The sequence below is a fragment of the Canis lupus genome, chromosome 17 (genome assembly GCF_011100685.1).
Source record: "Canis lupus familiaris isolate Mischka breed German Shepherd chromosome 17, alternate assembly UU_Cfam_GSD_1.0, whole genome shotgun sequence".
NCBI lineage: Eukaryota > Metazoa > Chordata > Mammalia > Carnivora > Canidae > Canis > Canis lupus.
The window spans coordinates 29,144,498-29,171,714 of NC_049238.1; the positions used below are offsets into that span (position 1 = coordinate 29,144,498).

A 27,217-nucleotide genomic window follows, 5' to 3' on the forward strand; every position below is an offset into this window, starting at 1 on the left:
AACTTTATCTACAGTTTTATGGCCCTGGCCAGCCTCACAGTAACTGGTAGGCTATAGGAGGCCTGATATACTTAGCCTTAGAAAGTTAGGGAAGCTTTAGAATTTTTCCATTCATTAGATATTCACATGGCTTAATGAAGTGCAGCCCTAAATAAATAAACAAACAAATGATTTTTTAAAACTCCTAAGAGAATGAATTAGGACTGAAAAGAGAACAAAATTGTTCATCTTTGTCTCTCACAATCAAATAAGCAGGCTTGTCAATTTACAGAGAAGAGCCATGTGACGTTATGCAAACCATTATTAAAGTCCAAAAGGAGAGGTAAATACTGTGGGCGCATGAATGTGTATGCATGCACATATTTTCATTGGAGTCAAGGGTGCTAGTAGATAGCTGCTCCTCACCTCCAGGCCCTCCAGACCTGCCATGCACCCAAATGGCAGCAGGGTGATGCAGCACTCCCAGAGATGATAGAAATCTGGAACTAGAGCTAATCCCCAACACCACCCCCCCACCACCACCCCGTCAGAGGCGGTGTTCCAGACAGACCCAGGAGGGATGGCTCTATATGTCTTCCACAAGTATTTTTCCAGAAATCGCCCACCCATACTCAAGAACTACTAATTGACTGTCAGCCTTCCCAGGGTTGCTAATCAGAAAGAGTGCTTCACACCTTCCTCAATGGAAATAATTAGTATTATTTGCAGGAGATAAACAGCTCATAGTAATCAAGGTAATGAGAAGAACTTTGTATGCATTATTTCAAAACCAGAAGTTCAATGGAGTGATAAAGATTAGACACCAAGTTAAAAGGATCCATTAACATTTTCATTTAAGCTACAGTTGTTCAAAATGTAAAAACTAGTGATTATATAAATTATTTCAGGAGCAAATTCACATTATTATTACACACTTTAAAATTATTGAAGATCAAAATATATTCTTTTTAGTTCTCTTGTTGTCCCAGATGTGTTGAACTATCTGATATGACAATAGGACTGATATTAAAACTTTAGCATCTTAAAAGGTTAAATTTGAGTTTCAACTTCTTCCCTTTCTTTTTGGAGAATTTTCTATAAAATAACAAAAAGCAAGAAAGTAGAGAGTTTAGATTTAGTTAACCCATTTATATCTCCTAAATAATCAAATATATGTTATTTTTGTGGCCTAGTGCTGTGGCCTTGGAGTTAAAATACTGATTTTAACTTTGTGCTCCTCATCCAATTAACTGTGACCACAGCACCTTAACATCTCCATTGAGTAGATAAAATTGCTCCTAGGAAATATTTGAACATCAATGTAAAATATTGGTGGTGTTCCTCAGAAACTTAGTTTCTGGGGCTCTCTAAGTCTTAAAAAAATATGAATGTTTTCCTGGAAATATTTTTATTAGGAAGGGCTTTGTTGGGCTTTCTAAGATATGAAAAATAGTTATCTCTAAATTTTGAATAAATGTAAAATAAAAAACCATTATGTATTAATGTTATTGCATATTATAATAGGTCTGCTTCCAGAATTTTGTTCTCTAAGGCTTAGGATAAGAATTGGTGGCTGAACATCTGCACTCCTGACACAATTCCAAGGGTTCTTGTAAAAATAACTCTTCTGGACAGCATAAGGTGCTCAGAGGGTCTTTAAAAATCATTCAGGAAGACAGCAAGCTGAGAACAGCAGTCCCCACTCAGATGCGGGGTAGGAAACAGCAAGCAAACTGGATGTAGATGTAACAAACACCCATTTTTGTTCTTTATTGCTTCTAGGCTCAGAAAATATTTCTAGAATTCTTCTCCACAAAGAAGCTGTTCCAGGGTTCCCTTTAGAAATAGTTGTAGCCAAAGACAATGAATTCCTGCTGTTTCAAGCCTTCTTCCTTTGGAGGACATTAAGGTATTTCTTTAATTCCTCAGCTGATTCAATACAAGATGAGATGGAATTTCAGGCTGATCCTGTAAGCAGAACCTCACTGAACTTCCCCCTCACCAGATACCCACCTTTGTGCAAATATTTGCTCATTCTCCTAAATGAGGAGATCTGAGACAATTTTTCTCCTTTGAAAGGGGCCCACTAACACATCTCTGCCCAGCCAGTTTGAAGGTGGGGGGGGACAGTTTTCTTTGCTCCAAGCAACAGGCATTGTATACCATGATGCATCATTGTCTCCAAAAGTCTTAGCAGGACCCCTGTTCAACAGATAATACCCAAACCTGCCAAGGGCACAGCATCACCATCATCCTTCTGGAAAGGCATGTACTTTCTGGCCTATCATTTCAGTATTCCATGTAATATAAGAGCATAGAAATGTAGGATTTACATGAGAATCTTCTGGTCTTCAGGCCAAGACTCATCGAGATATTCTCCATTTTCAGAACACTGTTGTACAAAGTGTGAGATAGGAACAGTCCCTGACACACACAGTACTCTTAACAAAGCAGCTCACATATGTCACATATGTCACCAACACTTCCTCCAACTTCTTTGTGTGGATTAGAAACAATCATACTATGATACCATGATTCTAGATTCTTTAAAATTACCTCTTCCCACCCTAAGAACTTCCTTGGATAGAAACTTTGCAAACTGTCTAACTTTTGGTCATTACTCTATAAGGACTCTAAATGTAACGTTGATTTTAAATGCTCTAATTCAGGATGGTATCAAATGGGTCTCACTTTGGAGTTCATTATTTGGAATAAGAAATTGAATTGCAGTGGTTTTTCTTTCCCAGAACACTGTCCTTATGTTAGTAAGAGCACCACTCCTGAGATTACATGTGAATGTTTTGGACTGAAAGCGAACTCTCAGATTGGTTTATGATAATATCAGCTCTTTTGCTAGATAACTTGTAGTTACATATTCCTGTTGTAATGTTCTTACAGAAATTTAACTGTGATACAGAGAGGGCCTCACAGGGTAGGACACCAGGCCCTAAAATGTTGAGAGAATGATGGAAGGGAATAGAATGTAATGCATGACTTCAGATGAAATGTTAGACAGCTAGTTGTCTACAAATGTGTCTCTTACATGTAGATCACCATTTCCTCCAGTGACCTAGGACAACAGCAGTAAGTACCCACAAAATCATGCGTCACCACAAAAAGCTTTAAAATTTTGTTCCAGTTTGTACTTGAAAATAATACTTGTTTCTTAATGTCATAAAAATGAGAGGACAAGTGTTAAAATGCTTTCTAAAAACATTTAGACTTCTATCTGTATTGGCTATATCACGGTGAGAGTTGTTGTATTCAGCCAACGTATGAGGGGAAATTGAATAGTTCTAGAGTAAATTGACAATTTCCATGAGTAAATGGTTTTGTTGAGTTGTTCTGTGTTTTAACATTAAATGTTGAGCAAGACATAATTTGAAATATATATACTTCCAATTTCTTCCATCTAATGTATCATAAATGAAGGAGAAATATAATTTTAAAGGTGCAAAATAATTTTTTCTTTCTTGCCCTTGACCATATTATCTGGGACTTGGAAGACATCCAGTAAGGCTTGTTTTATCTTAAATATTTGCCAGCACCTAATGAATAGCTCTTCTGTCCATTTTCTTTTAATTTGTTAAACTGAGAAAAAGCTATCACCCTCAATGTTGTAGGAAAACATGCTCAGCGGATCTCCTTTCCTGGAGAAATGTGTGCTTGATGGACATCTGTGACTCTCTACCTAGATGATGAAGCTATTTGGATAAGGTGTGGGACGGTTCAAGTCAGTGGCATGGTTCTGATCCTCAGACCATCCCATTTCTTTTTCCTTTTACTTCCTAGCCACAGATCACAATTCTGATTTCATGCATTAAACATAATAAGTATCAAACAGAGCATATACAGCACAGCACTATTAATTCTCTTCACAAATCATTAAAATTCATTAAAAGTAAAATTTTACACTACCCTATGATTATTATGCATTTCCAGCATCGGTATAATCTGCCCAAATACATTTTTCCATAATGTATTTTCTGAAGGCAAAAGTTTTTTGTGAACTTAAATATCAGTAAAGACTACAAAGCTTTGGTCCACGTAGATATGTTCAAAACACTTCTTTACCCATAAGCCATTCCCTAAAGCACTGAGCATGGATTTCAGAATCCAGCCCTGGTTTTTGCTCTCAGAACTCTAGAGCATATACCTAACTCCTTTGTCTTTGGGATAATCCATAGTGTAGTTCCTTAAAAGTGATTCAAGTCCTCTGTTCTGTCTTACGTTTGTGGTTAGAATAATGTTGACAAAACATTGTCTGTCTTGTGGCCAAAGGCTGAAATGGAATCAGTATTTTGGGTGACTAATAACAGTAATGATAAAAGAAAAGCTATGTAGGTTCACAAACCAAAGATGTTTACAGTAAATTTTAAGAGAATATCAGAAAGCAGCCCAGCTGTATTTAATTCATGGCATCTTAAAACTTGCCTAAACTTAAACTACTTTTTGATGTTTACAGTTACCTGTCAGAGAGGATACGTCAGTGATTTAAAGAAATTAGAAATTTTACAGCGGTGGAAAGTTCACATAAAAATTTCAGGGAGATGTTCTTCAAACTGTGTTGCAATAAAAATAGAGAATGTGCCTATACCCTCTTAATACGTATTTTTACAGGGAGAGTGCTGATCAAAGCATCTCTTGAGTAAGTCATAGTTGCCTGCTACCTGTGAAGGGCTGAATCATTGGCCTCTTTTAGCAGATGGATAAAAATGTAGAACTCTTGATCTTAGCAGTGGCAGTTAAAACACTTATTTTAGTCTCTCTTCCCTGGTAACGGGAAATGAAACTGGAGAAAGACAGTGTGAACTAATGGATAGAGTGTTGGACAGGAGGTCAGGAACCTCTGTTCTGTTCTATTCCCAGCCTGCCACTGGGTTGCTATGTAAACTTAGATAAGCCAGTCACCCTCTCTGCACCTCATATTTTCCATTTGTGGAAACATAGGTAGAGACATTCTGTACTTAGCTCCTCACAAAGATATTGTGAGGACCAGCTTACTCTGAAGAAGTTCATAGTATCTTTTGGTTAAAAAGAAGCTACATAAATATGTCAGTGGCCCTATTCCTTTTGAGGACACCCTTCCCACAATCTTACATTATATAAGTTGTCACTTAGCTGCATTGCAAAACAAGGACCATTATGATGGGCTTTGTACTACACAGGTGGCCACGATTGTGACCCTGGAGCCAGAATGCCTGGGCTTGAGGCTTGAGTCCATCACCTACTAACTCTGTGATCTGGAACAAGTGTGCCATCCTAGATTTTCTTATCCATAAAATGGGGGAAATGAGAGCATTTGTCTCCCTGGAGTGTGATGAAGCTTAAAGGCATTCATAAAGAGCAGTATAAACATACAGACCCATAATGCACTTTATGTAAGTGTGCAATTACTTCCCTAGGACAAATCTTCATTATTAGCATGACAGGGTAGGTACACATCACCTTTGGCCTTGGTTTCTTCTATGCTTTTCTTCCCAGAACGGCCGCTCACTCTTCCTGCTGACCGGCTGCTTGTGTCTGACTCTGCCACTCCTGTAAGCCCTGGGTCCTGAGGATAAGTTCCTAGTCACTATTATATCCAACATATCATCTGTAGTAATTGAAGGGTTGTCCTATAAAAGATAGGAAATCCAGATTTCAGAAGAGTTATGAAATGGAGAGATAATTGACAGGTTGGAAACTGTGTCCTGATTTTCATAGAAAATAAACTCTGAAAACATCAAGCGGAAATAGAAGAATAGTTAACAATTAAATGGAATTAATTTAACCTCTTCTGTCTGCTTTCTATGATGGTGACCATTGGAGAAGTATTATGTGAAGATACCAAAAAAAATACAGACAAGCCCAAATGTAAAGAAAAAGAATTCTTGGATTTTCAAAAATCTAAATAAAAATCTTTCTGTTTCAGGGGTTAAAAACATTATGAAAGTATAAAAGTTTAGAGTTTGATAAAAATGATTGATTTTTTTTTAAATGATTGATTTTTTTTTTTTTGCAACTTACTGTAGTGTGGGATTTCAAAGATTGAATAGCATCTAAGAGGTAATCATATGTTTGATTGATTTTTTTTCTCTTTTTATTATTAGAGCCAACGTACATCACAATTGATCCACCTGCATGTGGGGAGTTATCAAACTGCACGCTGACAGAGAAGGACTGCGTTTATGGTTTCAAACTTGATCACAATGGTTGTCGAACCTGTCAGTGCAAAAACAGTAAGTCTACAGAAGACTGCATTTTGTTCTGGGCCTAATATGATAGTGTCAAAGCATATTATGTGATTGAATATCTTTTTCATTCCTATTGATGACATTCCTTTAGCAACCTGAAAGAAGAAAAGAAAATTTGTATTTAACACAAACAAATACAGAGTCATTTGGGGGCAGAAAGGTGCTCCTTTATTCTCCTTTTCATGTTCACTGTATTCAGATACTACCTGCTGTCCAGCCGCATCATGGGTCTTTGGAGTACATATCTTTCCAACCACCCAGTTGGCTCTCTCTCTAACACCGTTGCTGGAATCATCCAATGACAATGACAAGGTGGTCACCTGCATAAAGGGTGTCACATACTACATGTGGCAGCCATAATTCTTAGCATGTGCTTCACACTGTTGATCCCAGCTCTCTTCCATGTAGATTCCAATCATGTCTCCAGGCTATGACCTCTGAAACTTTAGATAGAGTATATTGCATTGCTTCCGGCGGGGGGGGGGGGAGGGGGGGGGCAATGAATTGCTCTTCATGTTTAAAATGACTTTGAATCCCCCAATTCTTCTGCTAGAATAAATATCTTCAGTCATGTCAGCCATTCCACATGTGACATAGTTTTTAGAACTTTCTTGGTCCTTTCCATCTTCCACATACTTAATAGGTCACTATCTTTGTGTGAATGTCTGGCCCAGAAACATATAGAATACTTCAGAATTTGGTCTGATCAGTGCAGTGGTATTGTATGGCCTAAATTCAGATTAGCTCTTTGAGTTTCACATTGTTGGGTAATACTGAGTTCACAAGTAGACAGTACCACTGGGTGCTTTTTACATCATCTGTTAGGTGGTTCTCCATTCATTTTGTATTTGAATATTTTTTTAAATGATACAAATATAGGGCCAAATTAAGCAGGAAATTATCCTGAGAGGGTTTCTTTTTCTTTTCTTTTTTTTTTTTTTAAGATTTTATTTATTCATGAGAGACACAGAGAGAGGCAGAGACACAGGCAGAGGGAGAGGCAGGATTCCTATAGGGAGTCTGATGTGGAACTCGATCCCAGGATCCCGGGATCATGATCTCAGCCAAAGGTAGAGGCGCTCAACCACTGAGTCACCCAGGTGTTCTATCTTGAGAGTTTTAAACTATTTCCCAACTACTTGGAATATTTTTGAATCTTGATAATGTGATAAGCATAATTTGCATGTCCTCGTCCAAACTGTTAAACTGAAATAAATTGTGCAGAACCAAGGACAGATCCCCATTGCACTTAAGACCTACCTGCACAATGACCCTGAACCATAATCCTCACTCCCTTAGTGAAGCTATTCAGCTAACAACATGTCAGCTCCATCTCCACAAGGATGTCTTGAGACACTCCATCTGTGTCTCATCTGAAATGAAAACACATTACATTTGCAGCGCTCTTTTGCTGGAAACCCTATTTTAAGCATAAAATGAAGGTAGTGGGGCATGGCTTATTCTTCATGAACCTACACTGGCTACTGCTGGTCATTGCTTTCCTTTCTAAAGCTCACAAATCACATGTTTAACCATTTTCTTCATAGAATTTTCAGTTGTGAATGTCAAGTTTGGTTCCTGTAGTTTGAGAATCCTTTGTCCCTTTTGAATTAACATTTGGCGGCCTCCTTTAGTTTTCTGAAATCTCTTTCCATTCTGTCTGATCTCTCAAATATAGACAACCCTTCTATAATAAGCAGGTTCTCTGTGACCCTCCGGGTATAATTATCCTGGGCTCAGAGGCTTGGAATTACTTAATGTAGGTAGATGCTTACTTTCTGATTTATCAGTTATCTTGGGCTTTATGTCCTCTTAACCTTAATTGTCCAACACTTTCTTTTATAAGAATACTCTGATGAAGAAGACAGACACAAAAAAGAAGTTGAGTAATTCAGTTTTTTTCAGTTACATATTACCATCACTCCGCTTGCCTGATGGAGTTGGTGCTAAAACGGAGTTTATAAAACTGCTGTTGTGACTTTGATTGTTTCCGTCTTTAAATGTCCTATAAGCTTCCACGCATCGGGGCTGTCCTGGCTTCATACCTCTTGGAAAGCTGACTTCATTAGGGAGCTGGCTTGCCACCTACACATGTTTGCTTAACTGGCCAACTTCGGGTTTTTTGACACCAAGATAATTGGTATTATATTCTGAAGAGTTTATATTTTAATACTTCCCAACTGTCTTGAGCTGCACATCTTTCTGATCATGGGAGCATACCTAAATTTTTTTCTGAACTTTTTGAAGTCTAAAAATACAGATTTCATTGTGCCTGGTCTCCCTGCCTACCACCTTCACCTGGGCTTTGCTGTTAGGAACTTTTTCACCACATGATTATGCTTATAGAAGACCCCTGGCACTTCACAAGGAACCCTTTGTAGTTAAGTCCAAAGAAACAATTTTCCTTCAGTTGCCATTGAAGCAAGTCAAAAATGGATCACTGACTTTTTGTAAAGTGAGACTATTAGGAAAATTCTGTTCTGCCTTTGTGTTTAATGTTCCTTCTGGCTTTGTATCAGGAACTTGTATGCATACTACCTGTTGGTGCCTCCACTTCAGTAACATGTGGGAAGGGATATGTACAGGAGACAGTTGCATTTTGTGTCACTGTTTTTTTTTTTTTAACATATAAATCTTTATTGCCTGTTGATTATCTGCAAATTTTATTTGCAGGGATCTCTGGTCTTCTGCCCTCCTCCTTCCTTTCTTATTTTGCTTCATATAATAGAGCACCTGCTGAGTTCTAGGTACTGTACTAGGTATTCATGCCACAAACATGAATAAAATACAAAATCCCCCCTAAGAAAAAAGTTTCTTGTAACCAGTACACTAATGAAGTATCACCATTTCAAATCAAATTCTGTAATTTACAATTCCTATTTTTTTTTAAGATTTTATTTATTTATTTGAGTGCAAGAGAGAGAGCAGGAGTGGGATGAGGGGAAGAGGGAGATGCAGACTCCCCACTGAACAGGGAGTCTGATGCAAGGCTCAATTCTGGGACTCTGGGATCATGACCTGAACCAAAGGCAGATGCTTAACCAACTGAGCCATCCAGGCACCCCTTACAAGTCCTATTAAAAGGAAGCTTTGGTCCTGTAAAAGAACCCAGACACATGCTGACACCAGACGATGTAACTGACCCATTTCCCAGGGTCATGCTAGGCACTCAGCAGATGTTGGTTGAGCTGAATTAGCAAGAAGCCATCAGAATTGGGAATGCCATTGGACATCATTCTTGTTTGAGATCCCCTTCTGTGTTCTTGCCATTCTGACCATGTATGCATTTTATCGCATTTATTCTTGACCTGGGTTAATCTTTTGCCATGTCACTTGCTGCCACTATATACCTAAGTACATAAATAAACACCAAGTAGCATTTGTCAGTTTGTATCATACAGAAGTCTGGTCATAGAGCATTCTGCTCTCACTCCCATCTATTGGCAATCCGGACACCTTTGGAAGCCACACCTTTAGAAGGTGAGTAAAGCAAGCTTCCAGATCCTTAGCGGTCAGATCCCTGTCACTGTACATACCTAGCTCTCTTCCTAGGCTCTGGCTGCAGACTAACCTGCATCTAGCTCATTGAGAAGTTGCTTTACTACTCTGGGCCTCTGTGTCCTCATCTGTAAAGGGCAAATAATAATGCCTAACTAATGGGTTATTCTGAGGACAAAATTAATGAATGCAAAGCTAGCTTTACTAGCTGACATAGGATAATTATTACTCTGTTTACAGAAAATGATAGCTGTTTTATAACACATCCATTTCTGAGTCAGCTCAAGCTGGCTGTTATGGAAAGCCCCCAGCTTCCCCTCCTTTGTTCCAACACAAACCTGCCTCTGGTTCTTCCTGTCCTCCAAGGACCCTCACACAAACAATTTTCCTTTTACCTTTTAATTTTAATCATCAAATATTCCTGTTCTCTTTCACCTGGTTTTAGAAAAAGCAAACCTCCTTGTACTAAAAGATGGCATAAGTATGTTCTCTTTCCCATTGCAGCTACTTGATAAGTACTGAGTTTGTCTAAATTTTGCATCCAGCCAGAGCCCATTTCACAAATGCAGTGGCCCTAACCATACATACCTCAGTTTTCTGTTAGGGATTAGACCTTTTTTAAATAGACCACTGGCATCAGGATTTCTTAAAATAAGACCAGTGCCCAATAAATATTTCTCCCTGTTCATTGCTTTGTTGTTCATTCTTTTTTCATTTAGCATTTATTGACTGCCTACCATATGCCACAAACTAGGGATATGAAAAAGACAAAAATGGACTTTATCCTCGACTAGCATTGTTAGCATGTCAGTATGCTGTCATGATATTGCAGTAGAACCAAGCATATTCTACACAACCTCTTTAAGATTGAAATCAAAACCCAGTGTTGAGGACTCCTTCAAAAACCACATGGAAGGTATAAGACAAAATATTCTTTTGTGTGAACACACTGTAGCTTTGCTATTTTAACCTGTAACAAGTAACATAACACTGCTCAGCAAAGTAATGCATCAAAGGCATACAGAGAATTTAAATTATTCCTGAGTCATTTTCTCATATTTAGAATAAAGAAAACAAATATGGAGGAAGATGTTTAAGTACGACAGCTACAGAAGTTAAAGCTAAAATCATTTAGGTATGCTGTTAGTAACCTAACACTTTCTCAATGTAAACTATTAATAATATCATTTGTTAGCCAAAAATGTTAGCTTTGCACAGTGGCAGTATCGTAGCCAATGAGGTTTATCCGAGGCACGATTATTGCTAATTGAAAACTTAACCAAAAATGTTGGTTGCTGTCAGATAGACATACTACACTTTGGCTTACTATAATGAACTATCTGTAGTAAATGACATCAGTGAATTAAATGCTCTCCATCTCTTGGCAGCTTATTTTCTACACCTTTAAATCAAGTGGATTTGACTGGATTATTTTTAGCTTCTCTTCCAGTTTTAACATTCTGTAATTCTAGGAATTAATGTTTTTATTTAGAAACTGATGCAGGCATAGGAAATTAATGGTAGCAATAAGAAAAAGCCATCCTATTTTTAATGAAATATATGTATATGAATCAAGCATCTAAAGAAGGTTGCAGCATCAGATACAGGCAAACAGGCTCCATGTTTTCATAACTCAGAACTAAAGAAATAACTAAAGCCCAAAGTCAAGATTGGGACAAGCATTTGTAGTGTTGCATTTCTTTATTTAATAGTCTTAGAACCTTCCTGATGTTTTTAACTGGGAAATGCCAGTGTCCAAGAGTGTGAAGGGTGCAGCAGAAGTGTGATGCAGCCCCAAGGGACATGGTCACATTGTGTTCCATATGCAGTTACATGGTACTCGCTTAGACTAAAGTACCAATATAGTTGTGTCATATTTTGGCCTTGGGAGCAAACAACACTTTTTCTCTAGAGTAAACAGAGAGTTACTACAAAACTATCAACCAACTATGCTGCACAGGCCTTGTACTTTGCAATTATTTATCACTTTCTCTTCAATGGTAATTCTCCCCTAAGATTAGAGAGCATTTTTAGATTGCAGTAGTCATAATGCTGAAAAATTATGAACATAAGGACACCATTCTTTTATGCTGCCTCATGTGATGTACTAAAGGTTTTCAGACAAACTTATAAACCCCCACCCACCTATAAAAAAGATATTTTTACTTTGTTCTGCTCTTGATGTAAACACCTGAATTAATGATACACTTATAGTAAGAAAAGTCTGTAATTGATATCAGGATCTAGGACCAAAAGGCTTTAATATCCTTTCTTTCTGAGTTAGAAGATGGTATTTTGAGATGTTTAGTTAAGTGCCAGTATTTTAGAAGATTCTAAATCTAGCAAAGTAAGTTTTTTTCATCTTATTTTTCTCTTACTATGGCAGCCTCGATGAGAGTGGAGGAGTAAATAGCAAGAACATTGATTGCTTCATTCATTCAGCAAATGTTTATTGAACATTCACTCCACGGTAGCTAGCACCTAGGCTGTATAAATAAAGAAAATAAGGCCCTACTCTAGAGCCCCCTTCTGATGGGAAACAGAATGGAGACAGGCCCGCAGCAGGCCAAGCGGTACCAAGCCAGGATAACATTAGAGCATCCTGCCCTAGGTGGCATAGCGTATCTCCTGTCCTGAGTACCCTCTCATTTGTTTAAAGGTTAGCAGCCTTTGTTTGAAATTTCCTTCCATTGCAAAATAGAGTAGTTCCAGACAAATGTAGCTTTTATTAGTTTGTTTCAACTTGGTAACAACTGTCTTTAAGAGTGAAAACCCTTCTAGATTGAAGTCTGTGGAAAAACAGCTTTTTGATAGGGCCAGAAAAATAAAGGCACAAAGTGCTCAGACTCAAAAAGTTTGAAGGAATTGAATCCCCAGGGATGCTGACTTTGGGGTGTTGTCAGAGTGTTTTTATCTTCTATTTCCCAACATAATCTGCTTGGTGTTGTGACTTAAAAATTCATGGAATAGAAAAATGGGTTCACAACTTCGATTTCAGTGTCAGAGAAAGAAATGTGGCTCTTTCTTCTCCCTCCTTTATCATCCCTTAATGATGGAAAGAGATGAAAACTGATGACCTTTCAAGTCCTATAATTACAAATTTTTAAATGAGCCATTTAGAATTTCTCTTTTAAGGATGCAAATTAGTAATCATTTGCTTCGCAGTGTGATACAGACCCACAGGGTTATATTAAATATGTGTAATGAAAGGTTTATGATCAGGACAAAGTAGAAAATTATACCATAAATCACATTTTCCTCTTTAAAAGATAGCAAATTAAATATTCGTGTATTGCCAGCTAAGATTCACAAAAGATGGTATCTTAAAATATTTATGTAAAACCTGAACCCTTCCCATCTATTAATTGTAGTTCAAGGTTTAATTTTAGATTATAAGATTTGCGTGTGGAGGGGACACGTATTCTGTTTTTCTGGGTAACGTATGCATTATTTACAATATTTATGCTTTTAAGGGTGTCCAAATAAAATATAGATTCATTTATTATTCCGACAAAAATAGTCTCTGCTTCCCATCTTGCCAGTCTTTGCGGAGCAGTTATCAAACATTGCTGTACTTTTGCCATCACTGTGTCAGCTTCTTTAAATTTGACTGACTTTCAGACTCTGCATTCAGTACAGACAGCCTCAAGTTGCTTTAGCATACCACCAAGCATGCTTTTCTTACTTAAACATTTGTGTTCCTTACATTACTCTGTTAATTCCTACCTCACACCTTTTTAAATCTTTCTAGAAGACTCTTACAAAGCTAATATCTCTATTAGTTCCTTTTGCGCACCACCATAGCTTCTTCCCCTTCTTTTTTGAAATTCTAAAATAATGTTACTAACAGAGGACAGTTAAACATCTTTCCAAATTCTAACAGAGGAGAGTTAGAACATTTCAAATAGTGGATAAACATTAATTAGACATTTTTAGCACATACACTTTTGAGTCAATTAAGTTTATCCAAAGATATGGGTATCTGTCAGTTGGAGAGAAAAAATATCTAAATGAAACAATATTTCACTATTTCACTTTATATCATGTTATTAGACTTGTTTCTTTTTAAAGAAAGGGTATAAAATCCTTTAGGCTGCATATAATATACAGTATTATAGGATAATATCTAAAGCTCCTAAGAGAAAACATTGTGTGAACACTTAGGAATGTATGTTACTGTGAGCATTTAGTAGGAGTAAAATGTATAATGAAGTTTGGGTGTAAGTTTCTAGTTCTCATATTTTTACAGTAAATGGTAATCAGTAGTTTGAGGAACTCATAAGAACAAATCTCATGAAAAAATAGCACTCAATTTTCATCCACACCTCAAATAGTAGTTACTAGCATGCTCTTTAGCACCAGATTGGAATACACTTCAGAAATCTATTTTTCTGGGCATTCTTTTCTGTATTAGTACCAAGATGTGAAGTTACATTGTGATAACCGTGGGATGGTGCCTCTATAATTTTTAAGCATTCCTAATGATGTGGTACAGGTAAGAAATTTCCATCTGTGGAAGAGGATCGGGAGATTAGGGGGAGGCATGGAAGTGTCAGGATATTCATCAGCACCTTAGGCTCGCTGCTTGTCTCCACAGGGGAGGAGCTGTGCTCGGGCCTCAAGCGAGGCTGTACTTTGGACTGCCCCTTCGGCTTCCTGACTGATGCCCACAACTGTGAGATCTGTCAGTGCCGCCCACGGCCCAAGAAATGCAGACCTGTAATCTGTGACAAGTATTGTCCATTTGGATATCTGTAAGTATTTCTTAATTCAGAAGATCTGTTCTTAATTATCTGTAAGTTAATGAAACGTCCATACTTATTTTTGTTAGCTGTTTCGTGTCTGTGTGTGTGTGAATGGATCAATGATGCACTGAATCCAGAGTATCTATGCTTGCTTTGTTCAGTGAATCAGAGAGCAGCAAAAGGAGGGTGTCTCCAAAGATAAAGATTCAGTGCTACTCTTACTCTTTTGTTAAGATGGACCAAAGCCTTGATTATACCACTGTCCTTTGAGCCTCTCTGTGAGACTTCCTCATTGCAAAAGCCTTTGGACACTGCTGGGGGGCATGGAATTGTCATGAGATCCTAGTACTGTATGTGCCACAACTCTTCATAACTGTCCCAGTGACGGTTTAGTGATGATTTCTTTAGTGTGTACTTCAAGATCACTGGACAGCCACTTATTGGCAACACGGAGCGTGCTTGCTTGCCATGCCTCAATATCTTATCTTGGTGCTGGTCTATAGTTTATAATATTTTTTCTTCATGTAGTAGTACATTTTATGGATTTCCTTAGAGATAAGAACCATGACTTTTATTTTCAAAAATTTCTTCATTGAGCCAGACTCCATGAAAATCTAGATTATTCCAGGGGACAAAGTACTTGACATTTGTTTAGTGTCTCTATTAACATCTATTTGTGCCTTTGTATTAAGTTGGTTCCTTCAAAAAAATACCTTTCATCATCTTGCCTATCATTTTTTCCTTAAAGATTTATTTTAGAGATAGAGCACCTGCACAGGTGGGGGGAGGGGCAAATGAAGATTTATTTATTTGAGAGAGGGAGAGAAAGGCAGGCAGCAGTGGGGGAAGGGCAGAGGGAGAGGGACAACTCTCAAGTGGACTCCCTGCTGATCACAGAGCCTGATATGGGACTCAGTCTCACGACCCTGAGATCATGACTTGAACCAAAATCAAGAGTTAGATGCTTAACTAAGCCACCCAGGTGCCCCATCCGCCTTTCGAATTTTTAATATATTTTGTAGTACTAGTAATTATAAGGGACTTAGATTCATCATCTCTTGCCTACCATTGTAAAGTTACCATTTTTTATGGTTCCTCTTAGGAATTCTAGTTTAGCAGGGATAGGGGAATAAATTGGGAACACTCACTCTCCTTTAACAGGTCGCCAAATTAACAAACTGTCACTGTTCTTAATCCTAAAATATGACTGTGATAGCCAATAAAAATATTATTTCTCAGCTTTACTCCTAATATACAATAAAGTGTTATTAGCATCATAGTGACTATAACTGCCTGCTGCAGTATTATAACAGCTCAGAATCAAGGCTGAATTCAAGTCCAGCCTTCACCTTGGAGAGAAGTCTCTTAGAGGACTGTAGAGTCCATGTCATGTTCCTGTCAGTAAGCACATTTAGGGAGGACCGAGTAGACCACCGTAGACAAATGAGCACTTTATCAGCTAGAATATGTGTTTCAAGGACAGCCTCTGAAAGAAATGTTGAACACCCACCTTATGGGAGCGTGAGGATGACGGCAGTGGTCAGGGCCCCCATCCATACCTGCTAAGTGGATTGTTCCTCTCTGTGTGCAGCAAACACTTAGAAAAGGGGGAGGGTGGGCAGGTGGATGGATGGAGATGTAAATGAATGAACAAACAAATCAGGTAAAGCCTCAGTAAAGCTTAAAAATAACATAGCTGGACTGAGTATGAATAATTCATTAGATTCTCTGTTCTTGTTATGTTGACATAAATAAGTAGACCCCAGCACTCCATTCTCATTTCACTTAGCATATTGTAGTTTAATTGTCACTTGGGCAGTGGTATACCAAGGGTTTCCCAGAGAGCTGTCATCTCTCAGAGTCCCTTAATTTATCCACGATGAAAAAGAACAGGTGTGTGTGTGTGTGTGTGTGTGTGTTAGTTGAACACCACTGTTGCCACTTAGGACTACTTGGGATGAACCTGAGGGTGAACAGAGTGACTCCTCCTTGTCTGAGGCCCAGTAAGCCAAGTAAGGCAAAGCCTGTAGAGGAGATGTGGAGCCTAGGAGTAGACTCAATCCTGTGGCTGGTAGACAGGAGACAAAGTGAGCTCCTCTGTAACATTCTTCTTTTAAAGAAAATCAGGAATGTCTGTTAAGAATTTTTTTTCCCTAAAAAATCTTTACTTAAACCGCTGTGATATATTTCATAAGCACCTATTTATTTATTTCACATCATCTTTCCCATCACAAAATTTAGGCACTCTAGTTTATGAAAGTGCAGCCTTTCTCCTTTATCCCACATGCTTCTTTCTACCCCATGTATGGAGCCTTGTTCAGTTTATTCTTTCCTAACTAGTGAAATAATGAGTGAACTTTGATCACAGGGCTTCTCAAGGCTTTTATTCTTTATCAGTCTTGGTCTGGCATTCCCAGATCCGTGGAGCCTTGGGTTCTCCTTTTGTCTGCTCTAAGTTCAGCAAAGCATTCATTAATATTTCTACTGGTGGGGTGCTTGGGTGGCTCAATTGGTTAAGTGTCTGACTTCAGCCTGGGGCCATGATACTGGGGTCCTGGGATGGAGCCCCACAAGTTAGGCTCTGCTCTCAGCAGGGTGTCTGCTTATCCCTCTGCCCCTCCCCCTGCTCCTGCATGCTTACTCACTCTCTCTCAAATAAATAAATTTTTTAAATCTTTTAAAAAATATTTCTACTAGTGTCTGAAATTCTTCAAAGATTATGAAGATTGGGAGGAAGGTTTACCTTGACAAAAGGAGGACTTTTGCCCCAATGCTGGCCTCCGGTATTGACCAGCAATATATCCTTCACCATCCTATTCATGGAATTCTGCATTCATCTTTTTTATACTATAGTACTACTTTTCCTCAATTAAGTCCACAGCCACGTCACTGGGATTCTGACAGTCACCTCCCAGAAGCACAGTAGTGCTGGGGCAGTTCTTGCCCTTGGCCTTGGGTGGGTGGTGGTCATGGCCACAGAGAGCTACTTACACATCAGTCCACGAGTTTTTGAGAACATAAGTCAATTCATCCTGCTTAATAGTAGAATCACTTTGATGACCCTTGGTCTGAGAGCTTGGATATCATTTGAGACTTTTGGATTTTCTGACCTCTGACAAAATTTTAATTACCCAGGAAGAATAAGCATGGCTGTAACATCTGTCGCTGCAAGAAATGCCCAGAGCTCCTGTGCAGTAAAATTTGCCCCTTGGGTTTCCAGCAGGACAGTCATGGCTGTCTTATCTGCAAGTGCAGAGGTAAGTGTGATCCCGTGACCCTTCTTCCCCCCGCCCCCTCAGAGCAGCCAGGGCTCAGAAACAGGAGGACATAATGTAAATGAAACCATTTCATTGATGATTGTCTACTGAGACACAAATGTCACTTTCTGTGGGTCCATCCCTTCTCCTTCCATCTCACTAGAATGAGAGCTCAGAATAGAACTTAAAGTAAGCATATCATGGACAAGCACATTTGACCAAATTAGTGACTTTGCAGCTCTTCATTTTTACCCGTCTTAGGAACGTTAGCCTAAAGGACCTTTATCATGACCTTCGTAGAGTCTGCTTCTGTCTAGCAGTGGCTTGATACAGTTGATGCAGCAGAGAGCCCTTTCCAGAGCCTATGCGGGTAGGCATGGCTAAGCAGCCTGCTTAACTCTTTTCTGGTAATGCAGTTTTCTGTGGGAATTTAAACTTTTGAATAAGCACCTGCCAACCTACGTCTCTACATATGCACGAATCCTGGGCATACATTTTGTCTGGGACTTCCCTGTTCAAGACTTCCCTGAAGCCACATGAGCGTGCACCCTAACTGCCAGTTCTGCCCTTCCCCCAGCTCCAGCCTGGCTACCTACCCCAGGATGCAGGATGTTTTAGTTGCCAGAATGATCCACAGGTTCAGAAATAAATGATCCTTAAAGTTTGTCATATTTTTGGGGAAGTTAAGCAATTACCACCCTTAGCAGTGTGTTAGGGATCAGAGTAAACAAAAATCTAGTCACTGATTCAAGTGTGCCACTGAACAAAAATCTGTTAGATTCAAGAGGCCCCAGGATTTCCCCTCTGGGTGACTTCTAGAGTGATTAATCTGCATATATTAAACATATATGTACCATTTGCTGTAAAATCAGTTCTTGTTTACTGTGTAAGCCATGAGGATGTGGCGTGAAATGGGGTAAGAACTATAATCCCATCGAGAGGAGAGACACATATTTGCAGGTTTTTTTCCTATTTTTCTTTTTTTCAAAGTTGAGAGCGTATTAACCTAAATTCTTACCAAGAGCCTTTCCCGTGTCATAAACTGTCCTTTGTACACGTGATTTTTGGTGGCTGGGTTGCATCACCTGTGAGGACACTACTACAGGCTGTTTCTCCTGTGCAGTAGCTGCTTCTTTACCAGGCTGCCTTCTGTCTGTCCAGAGGTCCTTGCTTCAGCCGGGCCACCTGTCCTGTCAGGCACATGTCTGTCCATGGATGGCCATCATCATAAAAATGAGGAAAGCTGGCATGATGGGTGCCGGGAATGCTACTGTCACAATGGACGGGAAATGTGTGCTCTGATCACCTGCCCGGTGCCTGCCTGTGGCAACCCCACCATTCATCCCGGACAGTGCTGCCCGTCATGTTCAGGTAAAAGCTGGCTGCCATCGTGTGTGCTCCCTAAGCAAATGACTTCTGCCTTGCAGGGCCTCATTACATCTGTGACTCTGGGGGACATGCAGGTGATGACCCCTGGAGCACATTTCAGTTCTCTGTGGCTTTTGTCATCTCTAGCCACAGAATCAGCCAGGTGCTGTCAGTGATTTGCCAGAAACCAGAGAAAATGCTAAAACTTACCTAAAAGGATTCTCCTCGCTTTTTTAAGGTTTATTCAATTATATTGGTCTTAGAACTGTATTTTTATAAAGGTTTGCAGACCTAGTATACTTAAACTCCAGCTCTCCATTTTACAGATAATGTATTAAGGCTGAGGTTTTAGTTAATTGGAGGGGATAGATGCTAACTTTATTACATAAAAGCTTATTATTTATAAAGGAATATTTGAAAGGGAGAGAATTATTAAAGTCTGTGGCTTTTGCCCTTTTTTAAATCAATGGCTCTGTGGTACTCTTGCCAAATGGAGATATTTAGAGTGACCACACATCCCAAGCATTTAAAATCATAATGATGGTAATCAAGAGAAGTTGCTAGAAGAACAGACCAGATTATATAACTCATGGGGGTCTGAATTACGGTTGTCAATAACAGTAATTATTACCATAATACCTCATCTACTGCCTTTCATCCAAGGAGCTCAACATAGTCTTATTATCCATTATTTCTTCCTCTGTACAGGCCATTTTGAGTTAGAGAAAAATGCACTCAGGCAGTTTTTCATTTGAAAAACAGACACGGAAATACTAACTCTCTTACCCAAAGTCAAATAGTGTGTCAGAAGGCCAGGAAGAAGTGAAGTCTACTGATCTTGCATCAGATCTCTTCTAATGTTGGAATATATGTAGTGTTAGATTTCAGAGTCTAATTACTTCTCCTCTGGCCATTCCTGTCCCACATCTCCCTGTGGGTAGATCCACCTAGTCAGTGTGTGCAGTCAAGAACCCGAGACGCATCTTTCTCCAGCAAGGTAGGCCCAGCCTGAGAGGGGAGGTGGCCTTGCCTGCCATGGTGGGAGCAGAGAAGAGGGACAAAGTCCCTGTTAGCTCTGACCTTCTACAACTCTCAGTAACTGAGGTATCAAAGTGCCAGGCAGCCCCCAGACCCCTGTAGAGGACCAGATGATCATGTTTGTTTGTTTTCCCCATAGTTCAGTCATATGTGGCCCATACTGAAAGTTTCTCTTTTCACATGCTTTGCTAGTTATATGTGAAAAACCACTAGTGTCCATTGAAACAGAAGATAAATGAACAATTTAATGAAATAGTTCTGTGTTGACAGGAAGGAAAAAATCGTTCGTTCCAATGAAGACCCCATGCCTTAATTTTTGGCATGAGTATGTGGAGTGTGGACCACACCTAGGTCTTTGCTAACCTTGTACCCAGTGAAGAAGTCTAAGCTAGATTGGTTCAAATGCAGAGACATTACCAAGAACAGACGATCGACTTAAGAACTGAAAGTCAGTGGAACCAAAATGAGTTTTCTCTGTTATAGGACCAGGGAAAATTCTTACTAAACGTATACAGGATTATTGACGTATTATTATGGGTAGTGAATATCTAGATATGCTTCTATAAACACACACACATATATAGATACGTAGATTTTTTTTTCAGAAATCTGTAGTGGATTACCACTTATGAATAAAATGTTCTGATGAGAGACCTCAGAGCTGTTGCATTCAGGGACTCTTACTTTTTTTTCTTTCTAAGATTTTATTTTCATTCGAGACAGAGAGAGCATGAGCAGGGGGAGGCGCAGAGGGAGAGGGAAAAGCAGACTCCCTGCTGAGCTGGGAGCCCAAAGTGGGGCTCGATCCCAGGACCTGGAGATTGTGACCCGAGCCAAAGATGCTTAACTGACTAAGCCACCCAGGCACCCCCAGGGACTTCTGCTTTAAATATTTTCTCCCCTCTTCTATTCAAGGATCAGCTGTATTCCTCTCTGGGATGGGTGAGCAACCCCCAAACTCTCCTGATTGATTTCACCAAATGCTACTGTTTCTTAGGTGTTTTCTTTTTCTCTCCCTCTACATTTGTCTCCATCTCTTCTGCCACTCATGTATTTGCCCTGAGGCACGGGGTATGGTAGAGAGGTTAGCAAGATAAGATGCCTGCAAACACTCAATATTTTCTTCTGACCATTTCCCTTGTTTGTTTGTTTTTTAAGATTTTATTTATTCAGAGAGACACAGAGAGAGAGAGAGAGAGAGAGAGAGAGGCAGAGACACAGGCAGAGGGAGAAGCAGGCTCCATGCAGAGAGCCCGACGTGGGACTCGATCCAGGGTGTCCAGGATCATGTCCTGAGCCACAGGCGGCGCTAAACCACTGCGCCACCGGGGCTGCCCTGACCATTTCCCTTGTGTCAGCGTTTAGAAGGGCAGTAATTGGCGAGCCTCTCTAAGTCCTTTTTGAAAGGAGAAGGCAGTAAGGGAGCCTTTTCCAACATTAGTCTCTTGTCACTCTTTCAAACAATTTTGGTCTTCTCTGTAAAACATCTCGTCCCAGCTCACTTTCATTCCGATTTCCTTCCTCTCCACTTTGCTCATAACTGCAAAGTTTGGTCTGGTAGCAAACATAAGCACTAGCTAGTGTCTGTTCCCTGTGAGATCTCCACTCCATCAAAGTTCCAGTCTTTACTGGTTCCTTTGAGACAGAGCTCAGAAGGTAACAGCTACCTTCTGAGCTGGAAATCAGCCCATACCCCTGAGTCTCACTGGAGTTGTTGACTCTCATGCCAGCCACCACTTTGAAAGTAACATCATGGGAGCTCCTCAGAGATTCCAGTTCTGAGCATCTCTGCAAGACAGGGTAGCTGACCTGGGGCCCAGTTTCCACCGGGCTCCAAGTATGAGCTGGCCCCTGTATCTTCAGACTGCTTCTCGGCAGGGTTCATCACTGTCAACGCCTTCTTGAAACACTTGTTATATTTGGATTATACGAATATGGTTAATGTCCTCATACTTCTCATTTCCCCAGCACAACTTTAGGGCAACTCCCAGCACCTCTGCAGACATGTTAAACATTAAATTCCCTCTCTATCATTATCATCTCACCAAGACACCAAAATCGCCTCTCCTCTGAGGAAAGAAATCATAGTTATCATCGGTCTCTGGGCATTGACCTCTCTTGATGATGACATCGTCAAGCAAATGTTTAGTCTCAGGTGAGGGTTTCCAGACTGTTGACTCTGAAAGAGCATTCCTGCTCAGTTTGCTGGCAGCTGGTCTAGGTTGGGGTGTGGCCCGCTCGGCAGCGGGATGTATTTCCAACTATAAACGTCCCCAGAATCCTAGAGATAATGAAGCGGATGGGGCACAGATCAGTTGGAAGTCATGTTTAATCTGGAGGCATATCTGTGATCCAAACAAACATAATCTTGGGTTCAAATTCCTTGTCTGCCGTTAATACTGAGTCTTCTGTTCGTCGTATGTAAAATAGGATCCAATATCTACCTCACAAGGTTGGTGTAAGGAATAAATGAAATAACACAGAGAGAGCACTTAGCGTGGAAATTGGACCACAGTAAGCATTCAGTAAGTGAGACATTGTTATTCTAGACACTTCTCACACATTCAGAGATCCCCTAAGAGGCCCTGTTCTCTTCTCGACAGGAAGAGTCCTCTCGAGGTAATTGAATTCCCTTATTGAAGTCTGTCATTACTGTTGACAGACTGGAACCACTTGAACTTCACTTCTTGAAACCAGCTCTTCTGCTCTTGCCTTCTGTTTCTGTGCACGGGATATTTCTTCAGTATCATCTTGATAAGAGTAGAGGGAGATACTCTACAACCACTTCTTCTCTGTCCCTTCAAGCAGACAACACCAACTTCTTCCATCGGTGGTGAGACTGCCGTTGAATAACCTCTTGTGTTCTCATTTTCTCTCATTTCCCAGATGACTTTGTGGTGCAAAAGCCAGAGCTCAGCACCCCCTCCATTTGCCATGCCCCTGGAGGAGAGTACTTCGTGGAAGGAGAGACATGGAACATCGACTCGTGTACTCAGTGCACCTGCCACAGCGGGCGGGTGCTGTGTGAGACGGAGGTGTGCCCACCGCTGCTCTGCGAGAACCCCTCGCGCACCCAGGACTCCTGCTGCCCGCAGTGCACAGGTAACGGTGCCGGGCCCTGGGCTGCCCCGCATGGGGAAGGGGACACCTCATGCACTGTCGTCCTGCAGGACCCCTGTGGTGGCTGTGGTGGGGAGGAGGGGAGGCACAGTTGCCTGGAACCTGGAATGAGGGCAGGAACCTCATTGGCTTCAGTCAGCTGCGTATTTGTGTCATTAATATGTCTGGCTGCTGTGGCGACTTTGGGGGAAAGATTGTTTCTTTCTGCCTTTCTTTTTTTTCTTAACAAGAAAATCATTACAGTTTTGTAATGAAAGTAGCACTTGTAATTAACACCAGAATATATTTCTTTTTTCCAGAAGGTACTTTGTATATGTAACATCACAAAGTTGACAACACAACAAGTTTTATTTTGTTGCTGCTTAATCTTTGGTCTTTTCAATTTAAATCAATAACCATTTACCTTTGCAATATTTTCAGAGGATTTCTGCTCAGTAAAACGTAAACCTTTATGTTTCATTACTTATTTTCTTTTATCACTCTTCTATCCATATGCAAACCTTTGCAATGTTTTTCTCTTCAGTTCCTAAGGGGAATAGACATTCCTGTGCACCTGGCTTCGAGTTTATTAACTTACTCCTGGGTGCCTTGTCCTTTTTTTATGTATAACTTGAGAGATGCTTCAGTGATAGCCTTCATTTTAAACATTAGGACTTACTGCTTTATATGTCAGTATTCCAAAGGTTCTTACATCTGTGTATAAGAGCATCTCTGGAGGGCTCTTATTTTAAACTAAGTCACCTGTCCCATAATTGATCTTTCTGAACTTTCCATTCAGAGTTGTTGCAGCAATTTTAAAAAGTCTACAGATGCCAAACATCATTTTCTTCACAGTAAATTTCAACAGTAGCTTTGATAAATAGTGTATTTTACATCTGGAAAAAGACCATCTCTAATCTTAGGATACTTGCATCCTAACAGAGTCCAGAAATGATATGTATGAACCGTTAGAAGAGTTGTGTCCTCCCCCATAGTGATTATTTCACTATTATTTCACTTGCTAGCCGGGGGTACAGCAAGGTTTGGAAATGGGAAGGTTCACAAAGAAAGATCAGGTATCCCTGTGGGTGGTGATAGTTCACCAAAGTAGGAAAAGGAACAGAATAATACTCCTTTTTAAAAAGGTATTGAATTTCTTTCATTCTTTATTGCGTAGAGTTGGGAAGCAGCATATAGCACAGAAGAGAGAGGGAAGTAGAATAGAAATAAAAAGACTGAATGAACACCAGTGAAGGAATAAGTATAAACAAAACAAGAGTTAGCAATTGGAATTGTAAGTATCAAGAAGGAGTCCCAGGGGCAGGAAGAAAATAGGAGAGGCACAAGAAAGAAGGAAGATAGCATTGGGCAAGATTCCCAGATGACCTTCTCAGCCAGGATTGGGTTAGGGGGTCTCCTGCCCAGACTCTACATCTCAGCATCAGGTCCCACTCTAGGACTGACCACATGTCTCAGTGTACTCTGGGGTCTTCTCTAGGCCTTAACAAGAGGCCTCTAGGCTCTAGGGAAATCATTTCACCTGTTGTGTCATGGCTTCATCATGGTTGTCCCTGCTTCCTCTTCTAAATTTTTAGATGTGAGGGTAGACGCTGCTAGCAAGGAGTTAAGTTCTCATAGCCCAGAGGAATGTGGTGATCAAATTATCCCTGGACGTGGATGACCCCAAAAAGTTTACTGAGAAAGTAATCCCCTCTCACCACCTTTAATCCATATAGATGTTGTCTGTGGGACCATCCCTAAAATTAGACCCAGAGAACATTTGGTGCAGTGAAACTAGTGTCTCTTTTTCACTTGGGACTGCCTTTGGGACTGTCAATAGGAGATATGGTTATATGACTTAACGAGAGGACATAGGCCCATTCCATCTTGCCAACTTCCCTGTGTTCCTCCGAGAGAACCCAAAACAAAGCAGTTGCATTGCTTCTCAAAGAAGCTCTTGTCATAATCAAGCTGCCTGGCTCTGTGATGTATTCGTGAGGTGGAGAGGAGAATGTGACAGAGCTTCTGCATCACTGGGATGACTGCTTATCTACCTCAGTTAGTTCTGGTTTGCGCCTGAAAGTAGCAGACTTGATGGAATTGATTCTGAGAGGTGCATATAATTCTTTGATCGTGTGGCCATTGAGGAAATGTAGAGGTTTGCTATTTCTAAGCTCTTGAGTGGTGCATGTGGTTAGCAGTGCTTTCTCTTACCAGCACTATTACGACATTTCTAACCTAGGAACCTCACTATCATGTTTTTCTTTGTTATATTCCAGTCAGGTCTCTGCTTGAGGTTACAGCTTTTTATGTAATTTCAGTGGATGCCAAGACCCAAAGAGATATCTGGGTTTTCTGGTAACATTCTTTTCTGTTTCAAGTTGTAACTGTATCTGGGAGCCCTCTGGTCAAAGTCTTTAAATAGCAAAGACATAAACAGCTTGCAGATGATCTCTCTGGGTACATCCTTATGAGTGATTTAGATTTCCCATCATCTTTCAGCCATTAACGTGAGTACCTGAACTTTGGAATGTTACATCTAGGTATTTCAGTAGGTGCAGTGAAAGTCTGTTTGGATATTGATGAGTTGGGACTGCTCATGGGCACAAGTCAGAGAAAACCCAGTGACAGTTTTTAAACAAATAGAAGTCTCTTTTCCATACAGGACAAGAAGTTTGGATGCAGATGTTTATCAGCATTGATTCGGGGTCTTAGAAGGACAAGGTCCTTCTCCTACATGTATGATAAGGATATTGTAGGTGCAGGCAACACACTCGGATTCAAGGCAGGAAGAGTGTGAGAGTATCACCACATCTGCTCTTCTACTAAGAAAATAGAAGCTTTCCCAGAAATCCCTTCATTAGCTACAACCTGGTGACATGGCTACCTGGAAAAGCAGGGAGCAGGATTTGTCTTGTTTGACCATCTGTGGTGACCCAAATCCTCACTTCCCCACCCCACCCCATTCCTGAAAAACCAGGATTGTGTTAAGTGTCTATAGAGAAAGAGTAGAATGAATATTGTACAAACTACTAACCAAATCTCTGTAACAGGTCTTTTGTGGTCTTTATTGTTTTGCTTTTAAAATGTAAGAGCCTGCACAAATCAGACTTGCTGTTTTGTTTCTAAGTCATTTTTACAGGAGGCACACAGAGCCCTAGTGACCAAGTATGCTTTGAGTGAAACTCACTATGTTGCACAGTTGGTGGCCAGTAGCATCTTCTTTTCCCTGCTGACCTTATGTTCATTTTTCCAGATGAACCTCTTCAGCCTTCCTCATCCCATAATGACAGTGTGCCTAGTTACTGCAAAAATGATGAAGGGGATATATTCCTGGCAGCCGAGTCCTGGAAGCCTGACGTCTGTACCAGCTGTGTATGCATGGATAGCGTAATTAGCTGTTACTCTGAATCCTGCCCTTCAGTATCCTGTGAAAGACCTGTTTTGAGAAAAGGCCAGTGTTGTCCCTATTGCATAGGTAAGACTGAGAAAAAAAATCCTTTGTTTCTACCTTTGGCCATTAAATCTACATTGACAGCCTTTTGCCTAGATCAGTTCGTGTTTTTGACATGCCACACAGACCCAGCGTAGTACTATTAGGAGAGTGATGTGAAGGCTGTGTTCATGAGGTAAAACATACTAAGAATGAAGAAATGCTCTCTCAGAATGTTGTGATGTTATAGTACTGTCATCTTCTATCGGGCTGCTTTGCTGTTTCAGGGTTTCCAATATTGAACTCTTTTTTTCCACCCTGTTATTTACAGTGGTCTTTTTATACATGTAGAAACATCAGGTCCCATATTAAGGTACACTTAGCACTTAAAGCTTGCTGCTGCCTTGAGATCAACTAAATACAAAATACTGATTTAATGTCCCAGTTTTCCTCTTGTCCTCTGACACTTAATTGATTCTGTGTAAACCATGCAGTTTGTTGTTCATATTGAGGGCCTAGGGACACAAAGTGAGGCCTGAGAAAATGACAGAGACCTCTCTTTCT

General features: G+C 40.1%; 1 protein-coding gene and 1 non-coding gene across 4 annotated transcripts in view; both read left to right on the forward strand.

The window, feature by feature from the left end:
- The window catches only part of CRIM1 (cysteine rich transmembrane BMP regulator 1), a 184,877-nt gene that overhangs the window by 128,483 nt on the left and 29,177 nt on the right, over positions 1–27,217 (forward strand). For 2 of the 3 annotated variants that reach the window (XM_038561254.1, XM_038561255.1), the window contains 6 exons: positions 6,072–6,200; positions 14,311–14,467; positions 17,594–17,715; positions 18,877–19,086; positions 23,008–23,223; positions 26,477–26,698. In XM_038561254.1, the coding sequence (XP_038417182.1) occupies positions 6,072–6,200; positions 14,311–14,467; positions 17,594–17,715; positions 18,877–19,086; positions 23,008–23,223; positions 26,477–26,698 (1,056 nt within the window). The remainder of the gene's footprint in view (positions 1–6,071; positions 6,201–14,310; positions 14,468–17,593; positions 17,716–18,876; positions 19,087–23,007; positions 23,224–26,476; positions 26,699–27,217) is intronic. The other variant, XM_038561256.1, reaches the window with a different exon arrangement.
- Positions 10,920–11,060, forward strand: LOC119864041. Its single transcript, XR_005372837.1, has one exon. It is a non-coding gene; the product is annotated as a U4 spliceosomal RNA (small nuclear RNA).